The sequence below is a fragment of the Erinaceus europaeus genome, chromosome 16 (assembly GCF_950295315.1).
Source record: "Erinaceus europaeus chromosome 16, mEriEur2.1, whole genome shotgun sequence".
Classification (NCBI taxonomy): domain Eukaryota; kingdom Metazoa; phylum Chordata; class Mammalia; order Eulipotyphla; family Erinaceidae; genus Erinaceus; species Erinaceus europaeus.
In genome coordinates, this window is record NC_080177.1 from 36,016,518 (window position 1) to 36,043,322 (window position 26,805).

Sequence of the window (26,805 nt, forward strand, 5' to 3'; positions counted from 1 at the left end):
GACCTGCAGACCTGCTTCACTGCTTGTGAAGCGACTCCCCTGCAGGTGAGGAGATGGGGCTTGAACCGGGATCCTTATGCCGGTCCTTGCGCTTTGTGCCGTCATGTGTGCTTAACCCACTGGGCTACCGCCTGACTCCCGAGATATGCACTCTTACCTGAAATGATGTCTGGTTTTTTCTATCTTTCTTATGAATAAATAAATAATTTTTAAAAAGAAAAAATTATTGATTCTAGAGAATTTCCTATAGTCAGCTAATCACTGTTTTCTGTTATTTTTCCTGCCTCTATACATGTAATGACTGTTGTGATGAACACATCATTCCTAAAAACGATGGTAAATTACTTGTGTCAGGCAGAAGAACCCCAGGAATCAGAATAGAAGTTCTGATAGAAGTAGAATAATAATGTAGCAACAAAGAAAAAAAAAACTCTAGGCACTTATGAGAAAACTGAATTTTAACATTGGGCTTAAACTGTTAATGCATTTCTTTCTTTTCTTTCCTTTTTTTTTTTTTTTTTTTTTACCTCCAAGGTTACTGCTAGGGCTCAGTGCCTACACCATGAATCCACTGCTCCTGGAGACCATTTTCCCCCCTTTTGTTGCCCTTGTTGTTGTAATGCATTTCTAATAATATCTTTTCTTGAAATATTAAATCACCTATCATCTTAGACCAAGGAGACCAGAAATAACCATTATTTGTAAATAGCATTAAATGACACAAATCATGGTAAGGATGTGAAAAAAGTGATGGGGTATTGAGTGCCCATAGACCAACAAGCAAACTGTAAACCACAATTTCCCAATAAAATGGAGCAGAAAATTACCTTCTCTATCTTTCTTTTTTAATCTTTTTCTCCTCCTGTCTATGGTTGCAACTTCAGATTTCAAAGACAGGTAGTATTTTCTGATTTCCTGTAGTTTTTCTTGGAGAAAAGAAATTCTCTCTGTACTGTTCATATTATCTAATTCATCTGAAAGGGAAAAAAAAAAGTCAATTTGGATCTAATAATCCTGATAATATATAATACAAAAAGTTAAACTCAAAACATAAACAAAGATTTTGGGTTTTACTCAGTCTATCATATTAAGCTAAATAAAACTCTCAGCAGGGAAGACAAAATTAAAGCATGTAAAAATCCATATACAGCAACCCTAATTTATACTTATAGTTGTTGCCAGGAAGAAAGTCCAATGGTAGCACACAGACTTTGCATGTAAGAGGTCCCAGGTTTGATTCCTGGCACCACTAATACCAGAACTAAGTGCTGTCATAGTAGGAAACAAATAAACAAAAAAACCCTCACAACTATAATTATAGTTATTTACCCAAATAGCTTCCTTACATTTGTCCTCTCATTTGTTAGGTTCTTTTCTCTTTCTTTTTTTATCTTTATTTATTTATTGGATAGAGACAGCCAGAAATCAAGAGGGAAATGGGAGATAGGGAGAGACAGAGAGACACCTGCAGCACTGCTTCACCACTTACATACAAAGCTTCCTCCCTGCAGGTTGGGACTGGAGGCTCAAACCCAGATCCTTGTGTACTGCAACCTCAACAAGGTGCGCCACCACCTGGCCCCTCTATCTTTCATCTTTATTTATTGGATAGAGACAGAAATCCGAGAGGATAGGGAAAGATATACCTGTAGATCTGCTTCACCACTCATGAAGCTTTCCCCCTGCAGGTACAGACCAGAGGCTTGAACCTGCGTCCTTGTGCAATATGATGTGCATGCTTAAGCAGGTGTGCCACCACCTGGCCCCTTGTTAGGTTATTTCTAATGGTCACTAGTAAGAAGGGAATTTCCACTTCACTGATTTTATAAATCACAAATGTCTTGTTTCATAACAGGAGACCTTTCTCTAATCAATATCAGTTCAAAATTATGAAAAGAGGTAGGTTTACTTATTCTTTGTGCAAATTCAGTGTCAGGGAAAGACAGTATCTGTGATACCATTGGGAAGTCTCCCAGACCCATCCTTTTTACCTTTTTTTTTTTTTTAATTTAGAGAGATAGGGGAGAGACACTAATACTTTCAACTAACTGTGGAGCTCCCTTGGTGTTGGGGCTCAAACTCAGTGCTCTGTTCAAGACGAGTATATTTTATCTACCAAGACAAATCGATATTTAAGATAGCCAAGTCGTAATTAATGATAAGCCAATATTTGGGTGGTCTAGGAGGTGGCGAAGTGGATAAGACACTAGACTCTTAAGCATAAGGTCCCAAGTTCAATCCCCAGCAGCACATGTAACCAGAGCTAGGTCTGGTTCTTTCTCTCTCCCTTCTTTCTCATTAATAAATAAGATTTTTTTTTTATTGTTGTAGTTATTATTGCTGTTATTATTGCTGTCGTCATTGGATAGGTTGTTGGATAGGACAGAGAGAAATAGAGAGAGGAGGGGAAGACAGAGACGGGGAGAGAAAGACAGACACCTGCAGACCTGCTTCACTGCTTGTGAAGTGACTCCCCTGCAGGTGGGGAGCCGGGCGCTCCAAACGGGATCCTTACGCCGGTCCTTGCACTTTGCGCCAGGTGCGCTTAACCCACTGCGCTACTGCCCAACTACCAACTAATAAAATCTTAAGAAAAAAAAAAAAGGACAATATTTGGGATAACTACGTAAGTTTCCTTATTATAATTCCTTATTTTGACATTTTAAGAACTAGACTAGGGGAGTTGGGCGGTAGCACAGTGGGTTAAGAGCAGGTGGCACAAAGGACCAGCTGAAGGATCCCAGTTTGAGCCCCCAGCTCCCCACCTGCAGGGGAGTCACTTCACAGGTGGTGAAGCAGGTCTGCAGGTGTCTATCTTCCTCTCCCCCTCTCTGTCTTCTCCCCTTCTCTCCATTTCTCTGTACTATCCAACAACAATGACATCAATAATAACAGCTATAACAATAAAACAACAAGGACAACAAAAGGGAATAAATAAATATTGAAAAACTAGTAGACTATAATATACTCTTTCTACACATTTAGTTTATTTACTGTTATTTAATTGGATAGAGACAGAAATCAAAGTAGGAAGGGGAGATAGAGAAGGAGAGAAAAAGAAAGACACCTGCAGCACTGCTTCACCACTTGTGAAGCTTTCCTCCTTGCAGGTAGGGACCGGGAACCTGAAACCTGGTAACTTGTGCACTAAACCAGGTGACCCACAACATGGTCCCTCGATATCCCTTGCTTTAAAAAAAAAATTCTTATCAGCTATGGGACATAAATTCCATGGAATGCTACTTACTCAGTAATTAAAAAAATGATATTGTGTCCTTTGGGACAAAATGGATGGAATTAGAGGTGAATATACTTAGCAAAATAAGTAAAGAGATGATTTTACTCATATGCTGAATCTAGAGATCTTATACACATGCACTTGAAGAAAAAACAAACATCACCAGACCCAAGCAAACTGTTTCTAAACCCTGTGAGAACTATGGTGGTTATCTCTGAGAGGTGGGAGGGTGGAAGACAGAACTTTGATGGTGTGGTGTGGGACTATACACTGAAATATTACAATTGTATGACCTATTATTAATTACAAATTAAAAAGAAATAAATAAAACAAAACATTTCTTACTGAGTTGAAAGCTCCATTTATACGTCCTAGGGGATGAATTCAGATGTTTTTCTCTGTGTTTATCTTTTTCCCCCTCCTTAATGTGAGGAGATATTCTTGCAGGAGATCGTGTAAGCTTCTGTGGCTTAGACACACTAAGATGTTTTACTGGGGTACATTTACTTGAATTGTCTAGGACAGGAAGATCTTCACTATCACTGCTTTGCCCTATAATAAGGAAAAAGTGTTATAAAGGTTATAAAAGTGTTAGAAAGGACATAAAATGCAAGATTACAGACAATGCCCCATTTTTACTGAAAACAACAACAACCCAAAAGATCCCAAACCATATATAAATAAAAGCACTGCAGACCCAGAGAAACAGTGCAACAGAGCTGCACAGCATTTGCATGTGAACAGTCTCAGGATCAATCCATGGCACCATCAATAACCAGAGCTGAGTGGTGCTCTGGTTTAAAAACAAAACAGTGGTCCGGGAGGTGGCGCAGTGAATAAAGCACTGGACTCTCCAGCCTGAGGTCCTGAGTTCGATCCCTGGCAGCACATGTACCAGAGTGATGTCTGGTCTTTCTCTCTCTCCTCCTATCTTTCCCACAAATAAATAAAATCTTAAAAAAAAAAAAAAAAAAAACTTAAACAAAAACAAAAGGGAGGAAGCAGTCAAAGAAAGTATACACATCCAGTTTTTAACGTGTGTTTAATAAAACTTCAGCAGATAATTGTTTGCAGCATAGCATCCTGTATTAAATATGTTTCTGGTTTCATTTAACAAATTAGAATTCTCTAAGTTCTAAGAAAGTGAATGTGTAACTCTCAACTTTTATCTTTTCAGTAGAAGTCAAGGTTGGCTTTGAGAATCAGGAGAGTTTAGCAAAAAGGAAAGAAAATTCTCTGCAGGACCAGTTGGTGGCACACCTGGTTGGGTGCACATGTTATAATGCACAAGGACCCAGGTTCGAGCCCCCCATCCCCACCTGCGGGGGGGGAAAGCTTTGCAAGTGGTGAAGCAGGGCTGCAGGTGTCTCTCTGTTTCTCTCCCTATCACCCCCTTCCCTCTCGATTTCTGGCTGTCTCTATCTCATAAGTAAATAAAGATAATTAAAAAACAAAAGAAGTGTCTGTAGAAATGTGTTATACAAGTACTCTCTTTGCATTAAGTATGTAATTATTCATTAAAAATTAAAAAAAAAAAAGAAAAAAAAAGAAAATTCTCTGCAATCCTGATTTTTATCTTTTTCCTCTAAGATTTACTTCAGATTTGAAAGTCCAACATTTTATTCACTGAGACACCTACTGGGCTGCAAATAAGTATCTGTTTTATCTTTAATAGATTTTTATAGACTTATTTTCGCTTTCATTGCCTTTTTTATTGTGGTTGTAATTATTGTTGTTATTGATGTCGTTGTTGTAAGATAGGACAGAGAAATGGAGAGAGGAGGGGAAGACAGGGAGGGGGAGAGCCAGGGGCTCGAACCAGGATCCTTACACAGGTCCTTGCACTTCATCTATTTTATTTTATTTTAATATTTATTTATTTTGTAGTTATTGATGCTGTCATTGTTGGATAGGACAGAGAGAAATTGAGAGAGGAAGGGAAGACAGAGAGGGGTAAGAGAAAGATAGATGCCTGCAGACCTGCTTCACCACCTGTGAAGTGACTCCCCTGCAGGCGGGGAGTCAGGGCCTCGACCCGGGATCCTTACGCCATTCCTTGCGTTTTGCACCACGTGCGCTTAACTTGCTTCGCTACCGCCAGACTCCCTATTTTATTTTTTAATGAGAGAGAGAGAGACAGAGACAGAGAGAGAGAGATGTGTAAATAGAAAGATAGGAAGACCCAGAGCACTGCTTAGCTGTGGCTTCTGGTGATGTTGGAAATTGAACCTGAGATCTCAAGAGCCTCAGACATGAAAGTCTTTTGTATGCTCATTATGTGGTTTCTCTAGCCCCAAATAACCATCTTCTAAAATCAAGAGTTCCCTTAATTTCTAAACCCCTATTTTTCTTATTTTTTTTTTAAAGATTTTATTTATTTATTAATGAGAAAGACAGGAGGACACAGAGAAAGAACCAGATACCACTCTGGTACATGTGCTGCTGGGGATTGAACTTGGGACCTCACGTTTGAGAGTCTAATACTTTATCCATTGAGCCACCTCCTAGACCACCCCTATTTTTGTAATATTGGGCCAAACACCTCTGACTCAACAGTCCCCAAACCACTCCTCCAATAATCAGTTGCTGTTCTTTTATTCTACCTGTTAACCAATTCTTCATATTTGACTATTACTAAATCCTAATGCTTTTTATTTCTTAAATCTCCTTTAAAAATCCTCACCACCACATTCAAGAACTTCAGTATTTACTTCACACACAGGAACAACAGCAGTTGTTCAGCTGTTGAACAACAGTTGATTATTTAGTTATATCTCATATAGAATCTCTAGCAGTTAGGCACTGTGATCTGGCTCCTGACATTTTGATGTTGGGAGCAAAGCTTTTGACAAAGGCTGCAATTTTTTAAAAATCCACTAAAGTTGGAAAATACGCTTTTAAAATGGTGAACTTGTGGGTCCGTGCAATAGCTCATTTGGATAGTGTGCTGCTTTGCCACTGTGCAACTCAAGTTTAAGCCCCCTACTGCACTGAAGGAAGATCTGGGGCTGTGATTTCTTTCACTCTCTATCTGTGCCTCTGTCTCTATCTAAAAAATAATACGTAAATGTGTGGAGTTGTACCCCTCTTATCCTATGGTTTTTTCCAGTGTTTCCCTTTTATAAATAAAAACTATATATACATATAAAAATTAAAAAGAAGTAAAAATAAATCACCAGAATCAGTAATATATCTTTCCATATATATGTATGCACACACACACACACATACACATTAAATAGTACACTCTACCAGGTGAGCTACCCCATTTAATTTGCTTTTTAAAATTTTTAAAAATTAAAAAAAAAATTTATTCATTCATTCATGAGAAATGATGAGACAGAGGGAGAGACAGAAAGAAGCAGACATCATTCTGATATATGTGCTGCCAGGGACTGAACTCAGGACCTCATGCTTGAGAGTCCAGAGCTTTATTACTGTGCCACCTCTTGGACCACTTAATTTGTTTTTAACACCACAGCAATTATTTTTATTTGATTCAAGTGCCTCAAAAATATTCTTTAATACTGAATTAGTTTATATAAGAAAAACAAGTGAAATAAACACAAAAAGAATCAGTTGTCCAAGTTCTAATTAAAATTGACAACATACCTTCAGATTAAAATTCTGAGAACACAATAAGCCAAATTTATGTTTGTAGACTGACACCAACAATCCAGCCAACAAACTGCTGAGATATAAACACTATACTCAAGTCAGCATTTAGAAAGTGCTAACCTGAAGAAGGGCAACAAAAGAGGGGGAAATGGCCTCCAGGAGCAGTGGATTCATGGTGCAGGCACCGCGCCCAGCAATAACTGGAGGCAAAAAAGAAAAAAAAAAAAAGTGGCAACCTGGGAGTCGGGTGGTAGCACAGCGGGTTAAGTGCAAGCAGTGCAAAGCATAAGGACCAGCGTTAAGAATCCCAGTTCAAACCCCTAGCTCCCCACCTGCAGGGGAGTTACTTTACAAGCAGGAAGCAGGTCTGTAGGTCTTTCTCTCCCCGTCTTCTCCCCCTCTCTCCATTTCTCTCTGTCGTATCTAACAACAACAACATCAATAACAACAACAACAAAAAAGTACTAACCTGTTCCATTCTTTTCATTTTTGGCTACAGCACTTGTTCGCTTTGGAGTACGTTTTTGCTTTTTTGTCAGTAGTCCACTATTCCCCTCACTTGGTCTTTTCTGACCTGAAATAAAAGTAAAAATACTTATTGGCTTGTCTACTCTGCATTAATTTCTCCATGTACTTCTTTTATGCTTGTCAGTAGTGTTACCAACAGGGCACAGTGCCTGCATGATGACTCCACCACTTTCAAGTGGTTTTTATTCTTTCTTTTTTTTTTTTAAAGAGAAAGGGAAGAAGGGAGAGAGAAAGGAGAGACACCTGCTTCATTACTTCAGGACTTTGTACATAGTCCTTGTGCACTATAATGAATATACTCTTTCGGGTGAGCAACTACCAGTCCCACCTGCATGCACGTGCGTGTGTATTTATTTTCATAGAAAGAATGGGAAGGAAGGAAAAGTCTGTTATAGATCAACGGTTCCTTAAACTAAGCCCTGGCTAGGGTGGTGCTCGGGAATAAACCTGGGACCTCTGCTGCCTCAGGCATGAGTCTTATCCAAAATCATGTTGTCTTTCTTCCTATCCCTAACAACCCTCCAAGAGCTACTTTTTCCCCTGAAAAAAGTTCTTACCTTTCTCTCTGCTATCTCTCTCTTGAACAATTATGCTACAGGTACCAGAGGTAATGCTGGCTTCAAATCCATTTGCTGATTCCCTCTCACAGAGACCTTCCGGTGATTCTTCAGCAATACTATCAACTTCAATGGTTATGTCACTTTCACTTTTTATGCTCCGAGATTCATCTTGACTGAGAGTAAGAGGTGAAGCTATAGAAAAGTTATGCTGTACTACAGGAGGTAGGGCAGGTGGAATAGACACAAGAGAGTTACACTCAGAACTTTCAACTACTATATCCTCAATATTGGTCTTATCCTTTTCATCCAAATCATCCAAATCTACCTCATGGCAAACCAGGGTTTCAGGGCCGATCAGAGGCATTGAATCCTCTTCTTCTTTTAGTGGGATATTTACAGTTTCTTCAGCTAGACTCTCACACTTTTCACTAGTCAATTCTTGAGCGCACTGGCTTGACTCTGCAATTAAAGATGGCATTCCTTCATTTTCTATTTCAAAGTGTTGTTCACAATTTAAGTTCTTCACTCCCTCGGATACAACACAATCACCAGTCCTTTCTTGAGATAAAGTATTTGTCATTTCCATTCCATTTTCAATCCTTATTTTTTTCTCTGGTGATGACTGTCCTGGTATTTTCCGTTTCAACTTTTTCTCTTTTGTACATTGGTCAATTTCATCTTCAGTAGTAGAAGGAAAGTTTGTATTGTCTAATGAAGAAAATTCTAGACTCTGAGTCTCTATATGAGGTTCACTTCCTGCTTCATCCTGGCTAAATGAAGAAATCTTTATAATTTCTAAAGAAACATCTTTTGTCTTACTTCGTCTTCCTTTTCCCTTAGGGGATTTTTCTGTTTCTTTTTTAATATCTTCTATTTGTTCCATTCTACTTCCAAAAATTTGTATTATTTGTTCATTCTCTCCACCTTCTAATTTCAGAGTTTCTAAAGACTGCATCTGAGTCCTATTATTTTCTTTTAATATGTGTGCAGCAATCTTTGTATTTTCTTCACCTAGTTTGTCATCACTTAGATTTTCGGTTTTTTCTAGTTCTTCTTTAAACTCAGGAGATAGTTCTTCATTCATCAGGCTCTTCTCTAAAAGGTCTTCTGTTTCACTATCAGATGAACAAGAGTCTGAAAAAAATATTACAAAGGTTTCTACTTTAAATCTCAATATAATTTTGTAATAAAAATTCTACCAAAGACGAAACTTTTCTGAAATTCTTTTAAAAGATTTCACTTATGGGAGTCGGGCTGTAGCGCAGTGGATTTAGCGCAGGTGGCGCTAAGCACAAGGACCTGCATAAGGATCCTGGTTCAAGCCCTGGCTCCCCACCTGCAGGGGTGTCGCTTCACAAGCGGTGAAACAGGTCTGCAGGTGTCTATCTTTCTCTCCCTCTCTCTGTCTTCCCCCTCCCCTCTCCATTTCTATCCTATCCAACAACAATGACAACAAGGGCAACAAAAGGGAATAAATAAAAATAAATTAAAAAAAAAAGATTTCACTTATTTTTTTTTAAAAAAGATTTTATTTATTTATTAATGAGAAAGATAGAAGAGAGAGAAAGAACCAGACATCACTCAGGTATATGTGCTGCCAGGGACTAAACTCGGGACCTCATAGTTGAGAATTCAATACCTTATCTATTGCACCATCTCCTGGACCACTCTGAAAAAATTTTAAGATAAAGAGAAAGGTAGAGAAAGAAGGAGAGTGAATTAGAGCATCATTCTGATATATGTGATGACAGAGATCAAACTTGGGCCCTCACACTTGCCACCACTTGGACCATGACAAAGCTTTAATGTTCCGTATCATGCAGTAAGTCCTAGGGTTTGAATCCTGACTCCACATGGAAGCACTAAAATACCAGGAAAATTTCCACAGATGGTGGATTAGTGCTCTACTATTTCTCCCTGAGCTATCTCCAGACTCTTATAAAAGAACTGTTGTTGGGAGTCAGGTGGTAGCGCAGCGGGTTAAGTGCATGTGGCACGAAACTCAAGGACTAAAGATCCCGGTTTGAGCCCCTAGCTCCCCACCTACAAGGGGGGGGGGGGAGTTGCTTCACAAGCGGTGAAGCAGGTCTGCAGGTGTCTATCTTTCTCAACCCACTCTCTGCCTTCCCCTCCCCTCTCCATTTCCCTCTGTCCTATCTAACAATGAGGACATCAATAACAACAACAATAAAAACTTCAACAACAGGGGATCAGGCAGTGGCGCAACAGGTTTAGAGCACGGACCAGCGTAAGGATCCCGGTTCGAGCCCCCACCTCCAAGGCAGTAGCTTCAAAGGCGGTGAAGCAGGTCTGCAGGTGTCTATCTTTCTCTCCCCCTCTCTGTCTTCCCCTCCTCTCTCCATTTCTCTCTGTCCTATCCAACAACGAAGGACATCAACACCAATAATAACCACAACAAGGCTACAACAAGGGCAACAAAAGGGGAAAAAATGGCCTCCAGGAGCAGTGGATTCATGGTGTAGGCACTGAGCCCCAGCAGTAACCCTGGAGGCAAAAAAACAAAGAACCAAATAAAAACCCCCTACAACAATAAAAAACAAGGGCAACAAAAGGGAAAATAAATAAAATATATAAAAAATATGTAAAAAAACTGTTGTTAGTGTTTATTTATTTATTTTTTTTTGGTTCTAACAGTTCTTAGAAACATCAAACTATTGATGGTAGAATTTCAATGTAAAATGCTAAGATCTTAGATCTAGTAGACATTAATAAATGTGACAGTCAGATGGAACTTAAGAAAAAATGAAAGTAAGGGAAAATGTAATGTGAAACTTGGAATGAGTGTGGGATATAGCACCAAAACAAAGGACTTTGGGGATGAGGGGTATAGAGTGAGATAAAGGGAGACTAGGGTCCTGGTATTTGATGGGGGAGGAGGCCGTAGGCTGGGAAAGCGAGTGTTTCTCAGATATTATCAAGGAGAGATGAGAGGTTATGCCTATGTGTCAACTGTACTATAAATCATTAAACCCCTCAATAAAATGTAAAAAATTTAAAATAAATGTGAGTTTGTATTCTCAGTAAGCATTATGACATTCAACTCTATTTCTTTATTAATTTTTTTTAGTCTTTATTTATTGGATATAGATAGCCAGAAATTGAGAGGAAAGGGGAAAGAGAGGGAGAGAGAGATACCTGCAGCACTGCTTCATCATTTGTTAAGCTTTCCCCCCTGCAGGTGAGGATCAGGGGCTTGAACCCAAGTCATTGAATAATGTGTGTGCTTAACCAGGTGTACCACCACCCAGCTCTGAAATTTGAATTCTCGAAACCTCACATATTCTTTTTTTTTATTTATTTATTTTATTTATTCCCTTTTGTTGCCCTTGTTGTTTTTATTGTTGTACTTATTATTGTTGTTGTTGGATAGGACAGAGAGAAATGGAGAGAGGAGGGGAAGACAGAGAGGAGAGAAAGACAGACACCTGCAAACCTGCTTCACCGCCTGTGAAGCGACTCCCCTGCAGGTGGGGAGCCGGGGTTCGAACCAGGATCCTTATGCCGGTCCTTGTGCTTTGCGCCACCTGCGCTTAACCCGCTGCGCTACAGCCCGACTCCCCCGAAACCTCACATATTCTATTAAGTGAAAAAGGAGATATAGACAGGCTACTTTCTTGCAAAAAAAAAAAAAAAGTATCTTTTACACAAGTTAATTTTTAAAGTAGTAAAGTGGGGTCTTAAGAACTTATAGGGGACTGGGAGGTGAAACAGTTAACAAAAAGCATTCAACTTTCAAATACTATGCTCATTTTCTAGAACCACCATATGCCAGAGCTTAGCAGTGCTCTGGCTTCTCTCTCCTCCTCCTTCCTTCTCATCATGTCTTTTAAAAATAAGTACATTAAAAAAAAGGAATTCATCTTATTAAGGTGAGTATATGTCAGTCTGTAGATTATACAGTGCATAAAGGTATGCCCATCAAAGAAAGCATCTTTCACTGTCTAGGTAGATGACATGTGAGTTTATGACAACCTTCCAGCAGGTGGCAGTAAAGGGGAGGAAACTGTCTTTTTTTTTTTTTTGCCTCCAGGGTTACTGTTGGGGCTCAGTGCCTACACCAAGGATCCACTGCTCCTAGAGGCCATTTTCCCCCCTTTTGTTGCCCTTATTGCTGTAGCCTTGTTGTGGTTATTATTGTTGTTGTCATTCGTTCTTGGATAGGACAGAGAGAGGAGGGGAAGACAGAGAGGGAGAGAGAAAGACACCTGCAGACCTGCTTCACCATCTGTGAAGTGACTCCTCAGCAGGTGGGGAGCCAGGGGCTTGAACTGGGATCCTTATGCTGGTCCTTGTGCTTTGCGCCACATGCGCTTAACGCACTGCTCTACCGCCCGACCCCCAAATATGTCCTTTGATAGTCACTACACATGCACCATATGAATTCTGGCAATCCTATTAAAAAATTTTTTTCCTGGAAGAGGGGATATTTTTATATGAGAAAAGTTTCAATGTATGGGGAAACACAGAAAGGCAGCAATGGAAAAAATGAGTAAGTTCATCTATACTCATAACAAAACATGCCTATGCCAAATTAACTTGTGCTCTTTGAACAATATAGTCTCAGCTCAAAGATTCCAGGTGAAAAACACTGCATTTTACAGAAAATACAGAGCACAGCAGAAACACTGCCAATTAAAAAAATAGACTACTCCTATGATATAAGAAAGGCTTTTTTTTTTTTTTTTTTAACTAGAGCACTGCTCAGCTCTGGCTTATGGTGGTATGGGGTATTGAACCTGGGACTTCAGTGCCTCAGGCATTAAGAGTCTCTTTGTATAACCATTATGCTATCTACCCCCACCAAAAAGGGTAAATACCCCCACCAAAAAGTAAATAAATAAATAAATAAAGTTTAAACAAAAATATGGCAAAATAAAGCAATTTATTCAAATTAAAATCTGCAGTTAGATTGTGTGAGGTCAGAAACCTAAATGACCTCTAAACTGAAGTTTTACTATTTTATGTTATTATTGACTTTCTTAAAACAAAAAACAATGATCAGCAAAATTAAGCCCCTTCTATTCCTTTCAGAAGAGGTAAGCTGTTTGGCATATTGCCACAAACACTTCAGATACCTGATTTTCCTTCACTGTTCGGAGTCTTAGACAAACCATATGGCATGCTTGAAGAAAGGGTAGATTTTAAAGGAGGTCGTCCCCGTTTTGACTTCTGCCTCTCCTCATCCCTTTTTTCATCCTTTTCACTGTCTTCTTTATTCTGGATAACAAGAACAAATGAAGAGGCAATTGACACCTTATGAACAATTTTATTTCTCCAAGGAAAGCTACTTCTTTTAGATGGTTAGGTATATCTGTGCTTATAGAAAACTCTAACACACAGCTCTCCAATCTATTTGTACTTATATTATGACAGAGATAGTCCATTAGAAAGCTATAAAATGGGTGGGGGGAGACAGCAAAATGATTATGCAAAAAGACTTTCATGCCTGAGGCACCAGAAGTCCCAGGTTCAATTCAATCTCCTTATGCTGCCATACACCAGAGTTGAACAATGCTCTGATAAAAATTTAAAAAAAGTGAAAACCAGGAAGTGGCACACCTGGTTATGGACACACATTATTATTATTATTATTATTTTAATTAACCAGAGCACTGCTCAGTTCTGGCTTATGGTGATGTAGGGGATTGAACCTGGGACTTGGGAGCCTCAGGCATGAGTTTGTTTGCATAACCATTATGCTATCTACCCCTGCCCTGGACACACATTATTATGCACGAGGACCAGGGTTCAAGCCTCTGGCCCCAACATGAAAGGGGGATGCTTTATGAGCTGTGAAGCAGTACTGCAGGTCTCCCCCTTAAAAAAAAAGTGGGGGGTTAAGCGCAGGTGGCGCAAAGCACAAGGACCGGCATAAGGATCCCGGTTCGAACCCCGGCTCCCCACCTGCAGGGGAGTCGCTTCACAGGTGGTGAAGCAGGTCTGCAGGTGTCTATCTTTCTCTCCTCTTCTCTGTCTTCCCCTCCTCTCTCCATTTCTCTGTCCTATCCAACAACAACAACAATAATAACTACAACAATAAAACAACAAAGGCAACAAAAGGGAATGAATAAATAAATAAAATAAATATTAAAAAAAAAAGTGGGGGGTCGGGTGGTAGCGCAGCAGGTTAAGCACATGTGCCGTAAAGCCCAAGGACCAGCGTGGGGATCCTGGTTCAAGCCCCCAGCTCCCCACCTGCAGGGGAGTGGCTTCACAGGCGGTGAAGCATTTGTGCAGGTCTCTTTCTCTCCCCCTCTGTCTTCCCCTCCTTTCTCCAGTTCTCTCTGTCCTATCCAACAATGAACGACATCATCAACAATAACTACAACAAGGCTACAACAACAATGGCAACAAAAGGGGAAAAAATGTCCTCCAGGAGCAGTGGATTCATGGTGCAGGCACTGAGCCCCAGCAATAACCCTGGAGGCAAAAAAAAAACAACAGGGATACGGAAGTAGCGCTGCAAATTAAGCGGACGTGGCGCAAAGTGTAAGGACCAATTTAAGTATCTTGGTTCAAGCCCCCAGCTTCCCACCGGCAGGGGAGTCACTTCACAAGCAGTGAAGCAGGTCTGTAGGTATCTTTCTCTCCCCCTCTGTCTTCCCTTCCTCTCTCCATTTCTCCATCCTATCCAACAACGGCAACATCAGTAACAACAACAATAATAACTACAACAATGAAATAAGGGCAACAAAAGGAAAAATAAATATTAAAAAAAAAGTATAGAACATGGGGAGTCAGGCTGTAGCGCAACGGGTTAAGCCCAGGTGGCGCAAAGCACAAGGACCGGAGTAAGATTCCGGTTCGAGCCTTGGCTCCCCACCTACAGGGGAGTCGCTTCACAAGCGCTGAAGCAGGTCTGCAGGTGTCTTATCTTTCTCTCCCCGTCTTCCCCCTCCTCTCTCCATTTCTCTCTGTCCTATCCAACAACAACAACAATAATAACTACAACAATAAAATAAGGGCAACAAAAGGAGATAAATAAAAAATAAATATATAAAACGTATAGAACATGAAGCAGACAAAACACTAGGCTCTACAAAATCTCTACAATAAAGTGTGAAAACTGAGGTTGTGGGAAAAAGTACAACTGGATTACATATGTGTTGTAAAATTTAGCTTCCAACATTTAAAATTCAGATTTCACATTTTTAAAAAAATCAGCTATCTTCATGTAAAAAAACACACACAAAAAAAACAGTTCTCTGAAAAAAAAATCTTAAAGTCTAAAAGTGCTGGGTTTGCATTCCTACCCTCTGCAGATAAGGAGAGAAGCCAAGCACCATAGGTGGGTCGCTGGCTTTCACCTTTCCTGAAGCAATATGGCAATGCTTTTATTTTTTATTTTACAATGTAACTTCTGGGCTGGGAGAAAAACCTCGACTACCCCAATGAATCCAGCTAATCATTATAAGGATAAAGCAAGATTGAAAAAAGAACAATTCCAATATCTATGTACATACTTTAGCTTTTTTCTTCTGTTTTTTCTTTGGTCCACCTTTGTCCAAAGGCCAGATTATCCTGTCAGCCTTCACCCATTCATCATACCTTAAAGATAATATAAATAGTTCATGACAATGCAATATTTGAAATGAATTCACATGTAAATAGAAATGAGAAAGATTAACTGTCAAGGGCACAGGAATTGGTTTGATAATAACATGCCAGCTACTGCAATAGGTAAGATTTGCATACATGTTATCAACAGGGAAAGGCAAGGAGCCAGAGAGACAGTCACCAGATAGGAAGTCTTACCATACAAATGGCCCAAGTTCAAGCTCCAACACCAGGGAGATGCTATGACATTAGAGAAGCTCTAATGCTATGCTATCTTTCCCTCTCTTGCAATCTATTTGAATGCAAAAATTAGTATGGGAGGGGTAAGACTGTGTATGCATAGATAAAGACAGAGATAAACCTAACTCCTTAAACAAGCTAGGGTGTGGGGGGGTGGAGAGAGGGAGGGCAAGCGCTGGATAAACAAACACTATAAAGAGATTAAAGATGGGTTGGAGTAGACAGCATAATGGTTATGCAAAGAGACTCTCCTGCCTGAGGCTCCAAAATTCTCAGGTTCAATCCCACACACCACCATATGCCAGAACTGAATAGTGCTCTGGTCTCTGTGTCTTTCTGGGCTGGGCAGGGGCACACCCTGTTGAACACACACATATTACCAAGAGCAAGGACTCAGGTTTGAGTCTCCAACCTCCACCTGCAGGGGGCTCACTTCACCGGTGAAGCAGGTCTGCAGATGTCTTTCTCTCCCTCTATCTCCCTGTCCTCTCAATTTCTCTGACCTGGCTAATAAAATTAGAAAGGGAGTTGGTAGGTTAAGCACACGTGGCGCAAAGCACAAGGACCAGCATAAGGATCCGGTTCGAGCCCCCGGCTCCCCACCTGCAGGGAAGTAGCTTCACAAGCAGTGAAGCAGGTCTGCAGATGTCTGTCTTTCTCTCCCCGTCTTTCCCTCCTCTCTCCATTTCTCTCTGTCCTATCCAACAACGATGACATCAATAATAACTACAACAGTAAAACAACAAGGGCAACAAAAGGGAGGGAATAAGTAAATAAATATTTAAAAAAAAATAGAAAGAGAGAGAGGAAGGGGGAAAATATGGCTGCCAGGAGTGGTGGATTCGTAGTGCGGGTGGGCACCAAGCCCCAGCAATAACCGTGGTGGCAATTAAATTAAACGAACAAACATAATACCTAAATTCAGATTAAAAAAAAAAGATTATTTCAACTGCTGTTTTTCCACTTCTGCAGATTTGAGCTTAGTGAAATGACCAGACTCTGCACTGGAATTCATCTTATTGACTAAATAGTGCAAAGATCTACCAGGTAAATTCAAATTTATATTATCATAAATGCCAATATTTTATAAAGTCTTTTTCAACTCTTTTTCTTCCATAACTCTTTCTGGCCTCTAGTTTTACTGAAAGACTTTTAAAATAAACTATCACCTCTAAAATGGTGATATTTTTCTTTTTTTTTTTACATTTATTCTCTTTTGTTGCCCTTATTTTATTGTAGTTATTATTGTTGTCGTTATTGATGTCACTGTTGGATAGGACAGAGAAATGAAGAGAGGAGGGGAAGACAGATAGGGGGAAGAGAAAGACACCTGCAGACCTACTTCACTGCTTGTGAAGCTACTCCTCTGCAGGTGGGAAGCCTGGGGCTCGAACCGGGAGCCTTACTCGGGTCCTTGTGCTTTGCATCATGTGCACTTAACTCTTTGTGCTATTGCCCGACTCCCTAAAACAGTGCTATTTTTAAGATACTTCACGTTCTTTAAGTTTACTATTTAGCTGAAAACCCCCAAAGTCCCCTGTACTAATTTATAAGATATTGGGTGGGGGTAGACAACATAAAGGATATGAAAAGAGACCCTTATGCCTGAAGCTTCAATGTTCCAGGTTTAATCCCCTGCACCACCATAAACCAGTGCTCTACTAAGAAAAAAAAAAAAAAAAAGACTAGGGTGGGAGAGATAGCATAATGGTTATGCAAACAGACTCATGCCTGAGGATCCAAAGTTCCATCCCCCATACCACAAGCCAGAGCTCAGCAGTGCTCTGGTGTTTCTGTCTCTCTCCCTTCCTCTGTAATCTCTCTCAAAAATGAAATAAATAATAAAAAAAGACCAATTTATAAAATATCAGTATCACCTCTGAATTTCAATTCAGTCAATGTCATCTGTCAAAGGCAAGTAAGAAAAATATGTATGTATGTATATAGAAATTCTAGAACATACACAGACACACAGATGTTAAGTGGATGGTTGTGGACCAAACAGAATCTGAAGATAACAGGCTACACTATATTACAGCTGCAAATAAAATGACTTTAAATTGGTAAAGTTCTCCCATGAATTCAACCTGCCAGTCAGGTTTCTAGCTAATTTGAATGTTAATGTAGGTATTATCACTATTTCTTACCTTTTCTTTTTTTTAAATTTATTTTATTTATTCATTTATCGGACAGAGACAGAGATAAGTTGAGAGGAGCCAAGTAGAAAGCACACAGAGATATTAACCATTGAAGACTTTATTACTATTATTATTTTTTTAAATCAGAGCAGTGCTCAGCTCTGGCTTGTGGTGGACTTGGGGGGTTGAACCTGGGGGTCTTTGGTGCCTCAGGCATGGGAGTCTTTTTGCATAACTACTATGCTATTTCCCTACCCCAATTTAAAACTTTCAAAAATTGAAAGAGCAAAGCAATCCTTGGCTTTTAAAATATTTTATTTATTTTATTTTTGAGAGAGATGCAGAGGGAGAGAGAGACAGAGAAAAGCCAGAGCACTGCTCAGCTCTGGCTTATGGTGGTGGGGATTGAATCTGGGACTTTGGAGCCTCAAGCATTGAGAGTCTGTTTGCATAACCACTCCAATGCTTGACTTTTAAGAACCGTTCCAGCACTATCACCTGGGCCTTGGTGTTGCTGTTGAATTGATGTGTCACCTCAATCATGTCATCTGAATATGAACTTTCACAGAACATTTTACTTTGTGCCTATGATGGGCTCAAGACAAAAGACCACTAATTGTGTCTCAACTGTCAAACACAGAACACTCAAGAGTTAGCCACTCAAGTCACAAAACTGACCATTTTTTTTTTTTGACAAAATGATTGCTGCTTCTTTATGATAGTATTAACCTCCTTCAGGTCTTCTTTCTATTTCTTTTTTTTTTTCTCATCTTATTTATTTATTTATTTATTTATTTATTTATTTTTACCAGAGCACTGCTCAACTTTGGCTTATGGCTGTGAACCTGGGACACTTTGGAGCCACAGGCCTGAGAATCTGTTTGAATAACCATTATGCTATCTACCCCTGCAGGTGTCTTTCTCTTACCCTCTCTATCTCCTTCTTCCCCCTCAATTTCTCTTTGTACTATGAATTTAAAAAATAAACTAAATTAAATGATAATGAATCATGTAATTACTCCCATTTCTTACCAACCTCCTTCATCTACACCAGGCTACACTGCTCCAAATTGACTTTTTTATAGAGACAAGAGATGAAAAGATACCAGAGCCATCAGTTTTCCCTAGTGCGGTAGGGGCCAAGCTTAAACCTGGGTGGCACATATGACAAAGCAGGGACATTATCCAGGTGAATTATCTTACTGGCCTTCAGCTGTTGACAGTATTTAATCTAGAGCAAAGCTCTATTACCTTAAGCCCTCCCATAAATTACGTAACAAGCTCAAATCTAAATCCTTCCTACCAATCTTTTTAAAATCAATTAACAGATTTAGAATTATTTCCAGGCCAAATTTCTGATGAAAGCAAAAACAAACAAGTAAATAAATAAACAAAACCCACATACTATTTTGAGTTGTCTGCCAGTATTCTTCCTTTTTTTTTAACTGGAGCACTGATCAGGTCTGGTTTATGGTGGTGTGGGGGATTAAAACTGGGACTTCGGAACCTTAGGCATGAGAGTCTCTGTGCATAACCATTATGCTATTTACCCTAGTATTCCATAAAGATTTTCCCCCCCAAATCTTGCTATTACTAAAGGTGCCTTGGAATTTCACTGATTTGTTCAATAATACCTTATACTGAAGTGTCATTTTCTCTTCCCTGTGAAATTAATAATAAACCCAACCTGTTTGCAGAGAGGTGTTATTCCAGTGACCTTTGGCAGGGAGCACTGAGATAGTAGTAAAACAGTTACTGGAATATAACTAGGAAGAGTGTTGGGAGTCCCAACCAGATACAGAGTTTGCTTTTTAAGTATATACTTATGATTTTCTTTCATTCTACACAATATTAAATATACATTTTTGAGCTTCTGAAATCTCAGTAGAAAACACATTTCTTGGGAGTTGGGCGGTAGCGCAGCAGGTTAAGTGCACGTGGCACAAAGCGCAAGGACTGGCTTAGAATCCCGGTTCAAGCCCCCAGCTCCCAACCTACAGGGGAGTTGCTTCACAAGTGGTGAAGCAGGTCTGTAGGTGTCTATCTTTCTTTCCCCTCCTCTCGCCATTTCTCACTGTTCTATCCAATAACGATAACAAAAATAACAAGAATAATAACTATAACAATAAAAAAAGGGCAACAAAAGGAATAAATAAATGACTTTTAAGAAAATGCATTTCTTGCTTACCTGACATTCCATCCATAGTAGTGTACCAAGTATAAAACTTCACCATCATCAGTTTCTGTGCTCTTAATACTAGCTTCATAGATTTTCTGTGTTTTTCCTCGTCCATATTTTACTTTCACTTTGGTTCCTGTTAGGCAAGGTTCTGAGTCTCCTTCATCTTCTTCCCCTTCAGAGTCACATTTGCTTTCAGTGTCTTCCCTGTAGTAAGTTATAACATTGATAATGCTACTAATAACTTAATGGACCACAAAATAGTGTATGCTAAAAGAATCCAACATGTAGAACAGTCACAACCTAAGTAGTACCTTAATAGTGTGTCAGTGGAGAAGGAGAAGGAGAAGAAGGAGGAGAAGGAGAAGATATTTATGGACTATATACTAACTATTATGTAAAGGTACCCTGTACCAAAAGTAAAAACATAATTCTTAAAGGCCAATTAATATTCATAGTTCATGAGATGGAGTTAAACAAATCACTTCTGATTAAAAAAAAAAAAAAAAAGAACAATATCCCTTGAAAAGGATTTCAAGATTCATACTCAGTGCCACCTTTATATATATATAAAGAATATAATTTCCTGAAACAAAATTTCTGTAAAAAATAGTTTAATACTACTTTCTGCTCAATTTAGAATGGTTCTGAGCAAAAGTGGATTTTTTGGTAGCCAAAAATAACAAGCAACAGCTATATACCTTATAAACCATAACTTTTTAACTAATATTTTGTGGCCTGGGAGATGGTACAGCAAGCTGAGTGTTAGACCTAGATTATGAGGTGCAGACTTCAATTCCTGGCATTGCATATGCCAGAGCAATGCTCTAATTCCCTCTCATTCATTAGTAAATAGTAGTCATCTGAATATTAGATCATTTGTGGAATAGCACAAAAGGAACAAAGTTTTGCATTTCATATATTAATTCTTATTTGCTTTTACTCTTCTAGCAGTTTTTCATTGTTTTATTAATTAGATATAAAGGAAACTCATATAGAGAGGTTCGACATTTTTAACATTCATATAAACAAAACATCCTGTATTAATTCAGAAACAATTTGTATCAAAGATCATTCTGTGTCACAATTTTTTCTAAAATATAAAGAGTGAATAACTGTGTCCTATAATAAACATTGGACATTACTAGGGACCACCTGGGGACCCAACAGGCTCTGACAATTTATTTGAATGGGTATATTTTCTCTGTAAAGAGTATTTTCCATTCTAGCCTGACAAATTTCAAAACTATATGAGAGAAACTATTTAAAACTGAAATCTCTATAAAGAGGTCTCACATTTCCATGACTCCTGTTAAAGAATAGAAACAAACTGTATCTATGTATTCAATTTTCGTTTCATGAAAGGGGATATTGCTTTTCACATTTAAGGCTGTGATATTTTCTCTAAAATAAATATTTATTCAATTTACATATCAATTATAAAAGGCTTTTAAACCACATACTACTTATGTATAAGTACTGTGTTTTACATAGTATGTACATATTATACCATACATACTGTGATCATTATTTTTAAGCAACTACAATTACGTTTTATCTTTTAAGTGGTTCATCTTTAGTTTAAATATACTGTCCAAATATTTAACACACTATCTTCATATAATTATACTCATCTTTAATTACTCCCTCCCATTTTTCTAATTCAAATATTTAATTACTGATGGTTTACTCCCTTATCTAATTTAGCTAATTATGATAACTCATGTACCTATTTGTATTATATTATAAAGTCACTCTTCCATCCACCAATCATTTCTATCTTCCCCACATGTAGTCTCAGCAGTTAACTTTCAGATACGTATTGGCCACCAGTTGGGACGAAGAAGGCTACTTTCTCCAAACATTGCTGAAAACTAGGATCATATAATACATTTGAAAAATAACAATGGAGGACAGCTTGTAAGTGTGCTGTGATGGTGTTGCAGAATTAAAATAAATTTTTAGTAATATATAAAAACTAGTAAATCCATTTGACAACACAGAAATGGCCAAATGAACACCATCAGACATAATTTTGATCTAGTTGGACTGCCTAACCTTTATTTAATTAAAGTCCATTCAGTCAATAAATTTACAGTATACAGAAGAGAATACAGTTTTCACTCAACAGCAAACAGGGTGAGCATTCAAAGGCTTAAATTTATTGGTGTGATGTGGGGCAAGAATGTATTTTTCAAACTAGAATCAGGGGTGCATGCCACTTATTTTAAAACAGTAACTTGAAAAAGAAAAAAAAAATGTCTTAAAGCTAACACACAGAAACATCTGCTAGTACTGTGCACCCATGTGCTTGTTAGCTTTCCCACATTGTACCTTTTTTAAAATGGAATTTTTGCTGTCGCTGTTTCCTCTTGTCCACTTCCTCCATTTTTCTCCAGCTCCCTTCCCTGCTGTCAACTGCAGGACCTTTCTTTTGACTGGGTGGCGCAGCCTTCTTTGAGGCCACTGTTTAGGGCACAAGTGCTATTAAAATGGTGCGACCAGCATATTCTCCAATTCCGAAAGGCGATACACATCATCTTCACAATGTGTCTCACCTTCATTAGACAAGAGGAATGGAAGTCCCAATAAGAAAGCAATCCCTCAAACCTGAATCTCTAAGCAGGAACAGAGCACTGCTGTACCCCAGAGAGGTACTTCTGGAGAACAAATATAAGATAATGTACCTCTCTTGGCTTTTCTCTTCCTCTTCATCTGAGTCTTTGTCAGAATCCTCCTGCTTTTTAATTTTCTTCTCCTTGTGCTTTGGCGTATTTTTTTTCCCCAGTAGTAGCTCATTTTCTTTTTTCTCCACATTTTCATAGTCTTCATCTACCTCCTTATTTTCCATATCATTGTCTCTTAATTTGTCTTCTGTTCTCTCTTCTTCAATATCTTTTTTAATAGAATTTGAATCTCGAGCAACTCTCTTTCGTCCCTAACAGAGGAGACAGAAGCTTTAAAAAGCTATCACTACAGTAAAAGTAAACAAAGCAGAAAAATTAATTTTTTAAACCACCATAGAATGTGACTAGCTTCCTTTCTGGCTTAACACAGGACACTGAAAACCCACCAACTTTTGTGTACGTTTTCCTCTTCAAAATAAAGGTGCAAGCCGTGTAAATTACATAATTGACTGTGACTGTTGGTTATTTACTGTGTAAAAGCAAAGTCTTTCTACTCTCATGCATTATTTTATCTTGTTTATTTTAAAGATTTATTTATGACAGAGAGAGCGAGAACCAGGTTTGTGTGATGCCAGGGACCAAATTCAGTATCTCATGATTGAGAGTTTAATGCTTTTTTTTTTTTAATTTTATTATATTTATTTATTTTCCCTTTTTTGTTGCCCTTGTTTTTATTGTTGCTGTTGTTATTGATGTCATTGTTCTTGATAGGACAGAGAGAAATGGAGAGAGGAGGGGAAGACAGAGAGGGGGAGACATAGATAGACACCTGCAGACCCGCTTCACCGCCTGTGAAGCAACTCCCCTGCAGGTGGGGGGGGCCGGGGGCTCGAACCAGGATCCTTACTCCAGTCCGTGCGATTAACCCACTGCGCTACCGCCCGACTCCCCGAGAGTTTAATGCTTTAATCACTGTGTCACCTCCATGCCACATACTACATTATTTTATCTCAAATTAATATTCATTGACTAATTTTCCAAAAGAAATGCTAAATTTCAATGACTTAAGTTAACAAATAAATAAATAAGTAAGTAAATATAAGTCAGTCTGGGGTATGGGGGAAGGACATAGCTCACTCACGTGGCAAAATGCATGCATACCATGTGTGAGTACCTGGGTTCAAGGCCCTGGCCACCACATGGAAGCACCATGGAAAGGGGAAGCTTTATAAGTAGTGAAGCAATGCTGTGGTGTCTACCTGCTCTTATAACTTCCCCTCTCTGTCTTTTATCTTTCACCTATAAAAAATAAATAAATAAAAGTTCACTGGGAGTGATAGACTCATACAGGTGCAAAGCCCAGCAAAGCACTGGCAGGGGGGGAAAAAAATCCTAATTTCTGAGCTATTTAGAATCTCTGTGGGGGGGGGGGGCAGAAGGTGGTTTACTCAGTAAAGAATATATGTTACCATGTGAAAGGACCCAGGTTCAAACCTGGGTTACCACATGGAGTGCCTGCGGGAGAAACCTTCAAAATTGAAGAAATGTGCTATGTTCTCTCTCCTCCCTCTTTCCCTCATTTCTAGAAAAAAAAAAAAAAAAAAAAAAAAAAAAAAAAAAAACTAAGCAAGCAAGGCCACTGGGAACAGTTATGTAGGCACAGAGTCCCAGAAGTAATCCTAGTAGCAAGAAAATGAAATGTCTCTGGTCTCCATTATGATTGCATTTCTTTGTTTTGACCTTTATTTACTTATCCAGAGCACTGCTCACCTCTGGTTTATAACTAGAACTTCTAGGCCTCAGGAGTGGAAATCTGTTGCAGAAATTGCTATGTTTCTGGTCCTTAAAAGATCTGAGCTACATCAATATCCAAAATATGAGCTGATCTCTTTAAATTGAGAATATAGAGAGCTCAATGGGCCAGTGGAAACTTGTCCTATTCCCTTACCTAGCCTCCTGTTGCATGCTCAATTGGTCATGAAGCTGGGGAGTCATCTCATGATCTTCTAAATTCTCCTCAACTCCACTGCTACATTGGCACTGTACACTACCACTACATGGAAGAAAGTAAAAGTATACAAATGGCCAACAACCTACGGAGTACTAGAACACAACTAATACTTCAGTAACAAACGCTTTTATTACTTTCTGAATGAGTTATATATTATTAGTGTTATTATTATTATCATTATCTTGTAAAGCAGGGCCTTACCTATGTATGATTTCACTGCTCTGAGCTGCTTTTTCAATCAGATCAAGAAACATCGCAGCACTAGAGCTTCTCCAGGTACCACAGCACCTCTCATAAGGCTTCAACCTCACCTACACACACAGCATAGCAGGCACCCTACCTCTGTGGCCCGCCAGTGTGCTATTCAAAAATTCAAAGGAAAATAAAATATTTTCTTTTTCTCTCTTTTCTTAATTGCCATCAGAGTTTTATCTCTGGGGCTCAGCACCAGCACTATGAATCCATGATCCATGACTCCTGGTAGCCATCCTTTCCATTTTTTCCCCCTTCCCCTACTTTATTGTTATTGCTGTTATTATTATTATTATTATTATTATTTTTTTTTTTTTTTTTTTTTTACCAGAGCACTCACTACTCAGCTCTGGTTTATACTGGTGCGGGAGATTGAACCTGGGATTTTGGAGCCTCAAGCATGAAAGTCTCTTTGCATAACCATTATGCTACCTATCCCCACCCTTTTTCTACTTTATTTTTGACAGGACAGAGAGAAATTGAGAGGAGACAGGGAGAGAGAAAGATAGACACCTACAGACATGCTTCACTACTCATGAAGCATCATCCTGCAGGTAGGAAGCAGGGGCTTGAACCTGGATCCCTGTGCATGGTATTATGTTCGCTTAGCCAAGTGTGCCACCACCTGGCCCCCAAGAAATTTTTCTTGTCAGAAGGAACTAAAATGTATACTCTATGAGGACAGAAATTATTTTATTAAATTTTCTATCCTTAGATATAAACAATGCCTAATACAAAATAGATACTCTTTAAACATATGTGGGAACTTAATGAAAGAAACTATTAGCTGGCAAAATTTAGATCCTTATAATACCTTTGCTGTGAAATCTCTCTTTCAGAAAGCATGTTTATTGCAGTACTTTTAGTAACAGTAAAAACTGAAAATCTTGAAGGAAGCAGATTTACAGTATAACCATCCCATGCAGTATTGCACAGTATTCATTGTAGATGTTTTAGATGAGGAGGGTCTTTAATGAAAAGAAATTACATCCAAAATATATGCAATGGGGATAATATTTAGTCTTTATATAGGAAAGAAATTAGCCAGTAGTTATATAAAAATACTTTCCTGCCTGAGGCACCAAGTGCACCAATTCAATCCCCAGCATTACCATAAGCCAGAGCTGAGCAGTGCTCTGGTGAAGGGAAAAAAAAAAAAAAAAAAGACGGTCTGACATATACACAAACTTTTTCAAAGCATGCTGAGTAAAATAAGTCAGTTACAAAAGAGCAAATATTAAAATATTATGCAGTTTCACTTCTACAAAGGACCTACAGACTCAAATTTATAGTGGCAGAAGTTGAATCATGGTGGTCAACAACTGTGCAAGAGAGAAGTAAGAAGTTTCAGTTTTGCCAAAACGAAAAATTCACTGGAGATGAATAATAGTGACTGCTGAGTAACAATGTGAATTAAAGTTAATGTCACTGAGTTGTACATTTAAAAATAGTCACACAGCCTGGATGGGGGAGGAGTGGTAGAATTTTGGACTTAATGTTACTATACACAAGGATTCAGGTTCAAACCCTGGTCCCTACCTTCAGGGGGAAATTTCCACAAGTGTTAAAGCAGTGTTACAGGTCTCTCTCTCTCTCTATCCCTCTCCCCTCTCAGTTTTTCTCTGTCCTATCAGGTAAAATAAAGTTTAAAATATAGCTTCTGGAATAAAGGTGCCTGTTAAAAAAAAATGTAGGTCTCTTGGAGAATTTTGTGAAAACAAAATTCCTGTAAATCAACATTTCCTCAATAATGTGATATTAGACTTGAGGGAAAAAAAATGAGGTCCTAAGTTCAGTCCCCAGCATCACATGTGCTGGAGTGATGCTCCAGTTCCC

At 38.8% G+C, this 26,805-nt stretch overlaps 1 protein-coding gene and 1 long non-coding RNA gene across 3 annotated transcripts in view; one reads left to right on the forward strand and one right to left on the reverse strand.

Annotated features, from left to right (window-relative positions):
- Positions 1 to 26,805, forward strand: part of LOC132533438 (uncharacterized) — a 69,326-nt gene that overhangs the window by 19,331 nt on the left and 23,190 nt on the right. Inside the window, exon 2 of the long non-coding RNA XR_009545326.1 lies at positions 16,735 to 16,809. This is a non-coding gene — a long non-coding RNA (uncharacterized LOC132533438). The remainder of the gene's footprint in view (positions 1 to 16,734; positions 16,810 to 26,805) is intronic.
- ARID4A (AT-rich interaction domain 4A) overlaps positions 1 to 26,805 on the reverse strand; it is an 80,679-nt gene that overhangs the window by 2,482 nt on the left and 51,392 nt on the right. For both annotated transcript variants that reach the window (XM_007519278.3, XM_060174910.1), the window contains exons 16-23: positions 22,767 to 23,017; positions 20,089 to 20,286; positions 15,429 to 15,513; positions 13,041 to 13,182; positions 7,942 to 9,078; positions 7,326 to 7,430; positions 3,584 to 3,790; positions 828 to 974 (exon numbers count right to left, since the gene is read on the reverse strand). In XM_007519278.3, coding sequence (XP_007519340.1) covers positions 828 to 974; positions 3,584 to 3,790; positions 7,326 to 7,430; positions 7,942 to 9,078; positions 13,041 to 13,182; positions 15,429 to 15,513; positions 20,089 to 20,286; positions 22,767 to 23,017 — 2,272 coding nt within the window. The remainder of the gene's footprint in view (positions 1 to 827; positions 975 to 3,583; positions 3,791 to 7,325; positions 7,431 to 7,941; positions 9,079 to 13,040; positions 13,183 to 15,428; positions 15,514 to 20,088; positions 20,287 to 22,766; positions 23,018 to 26,805) is intronic.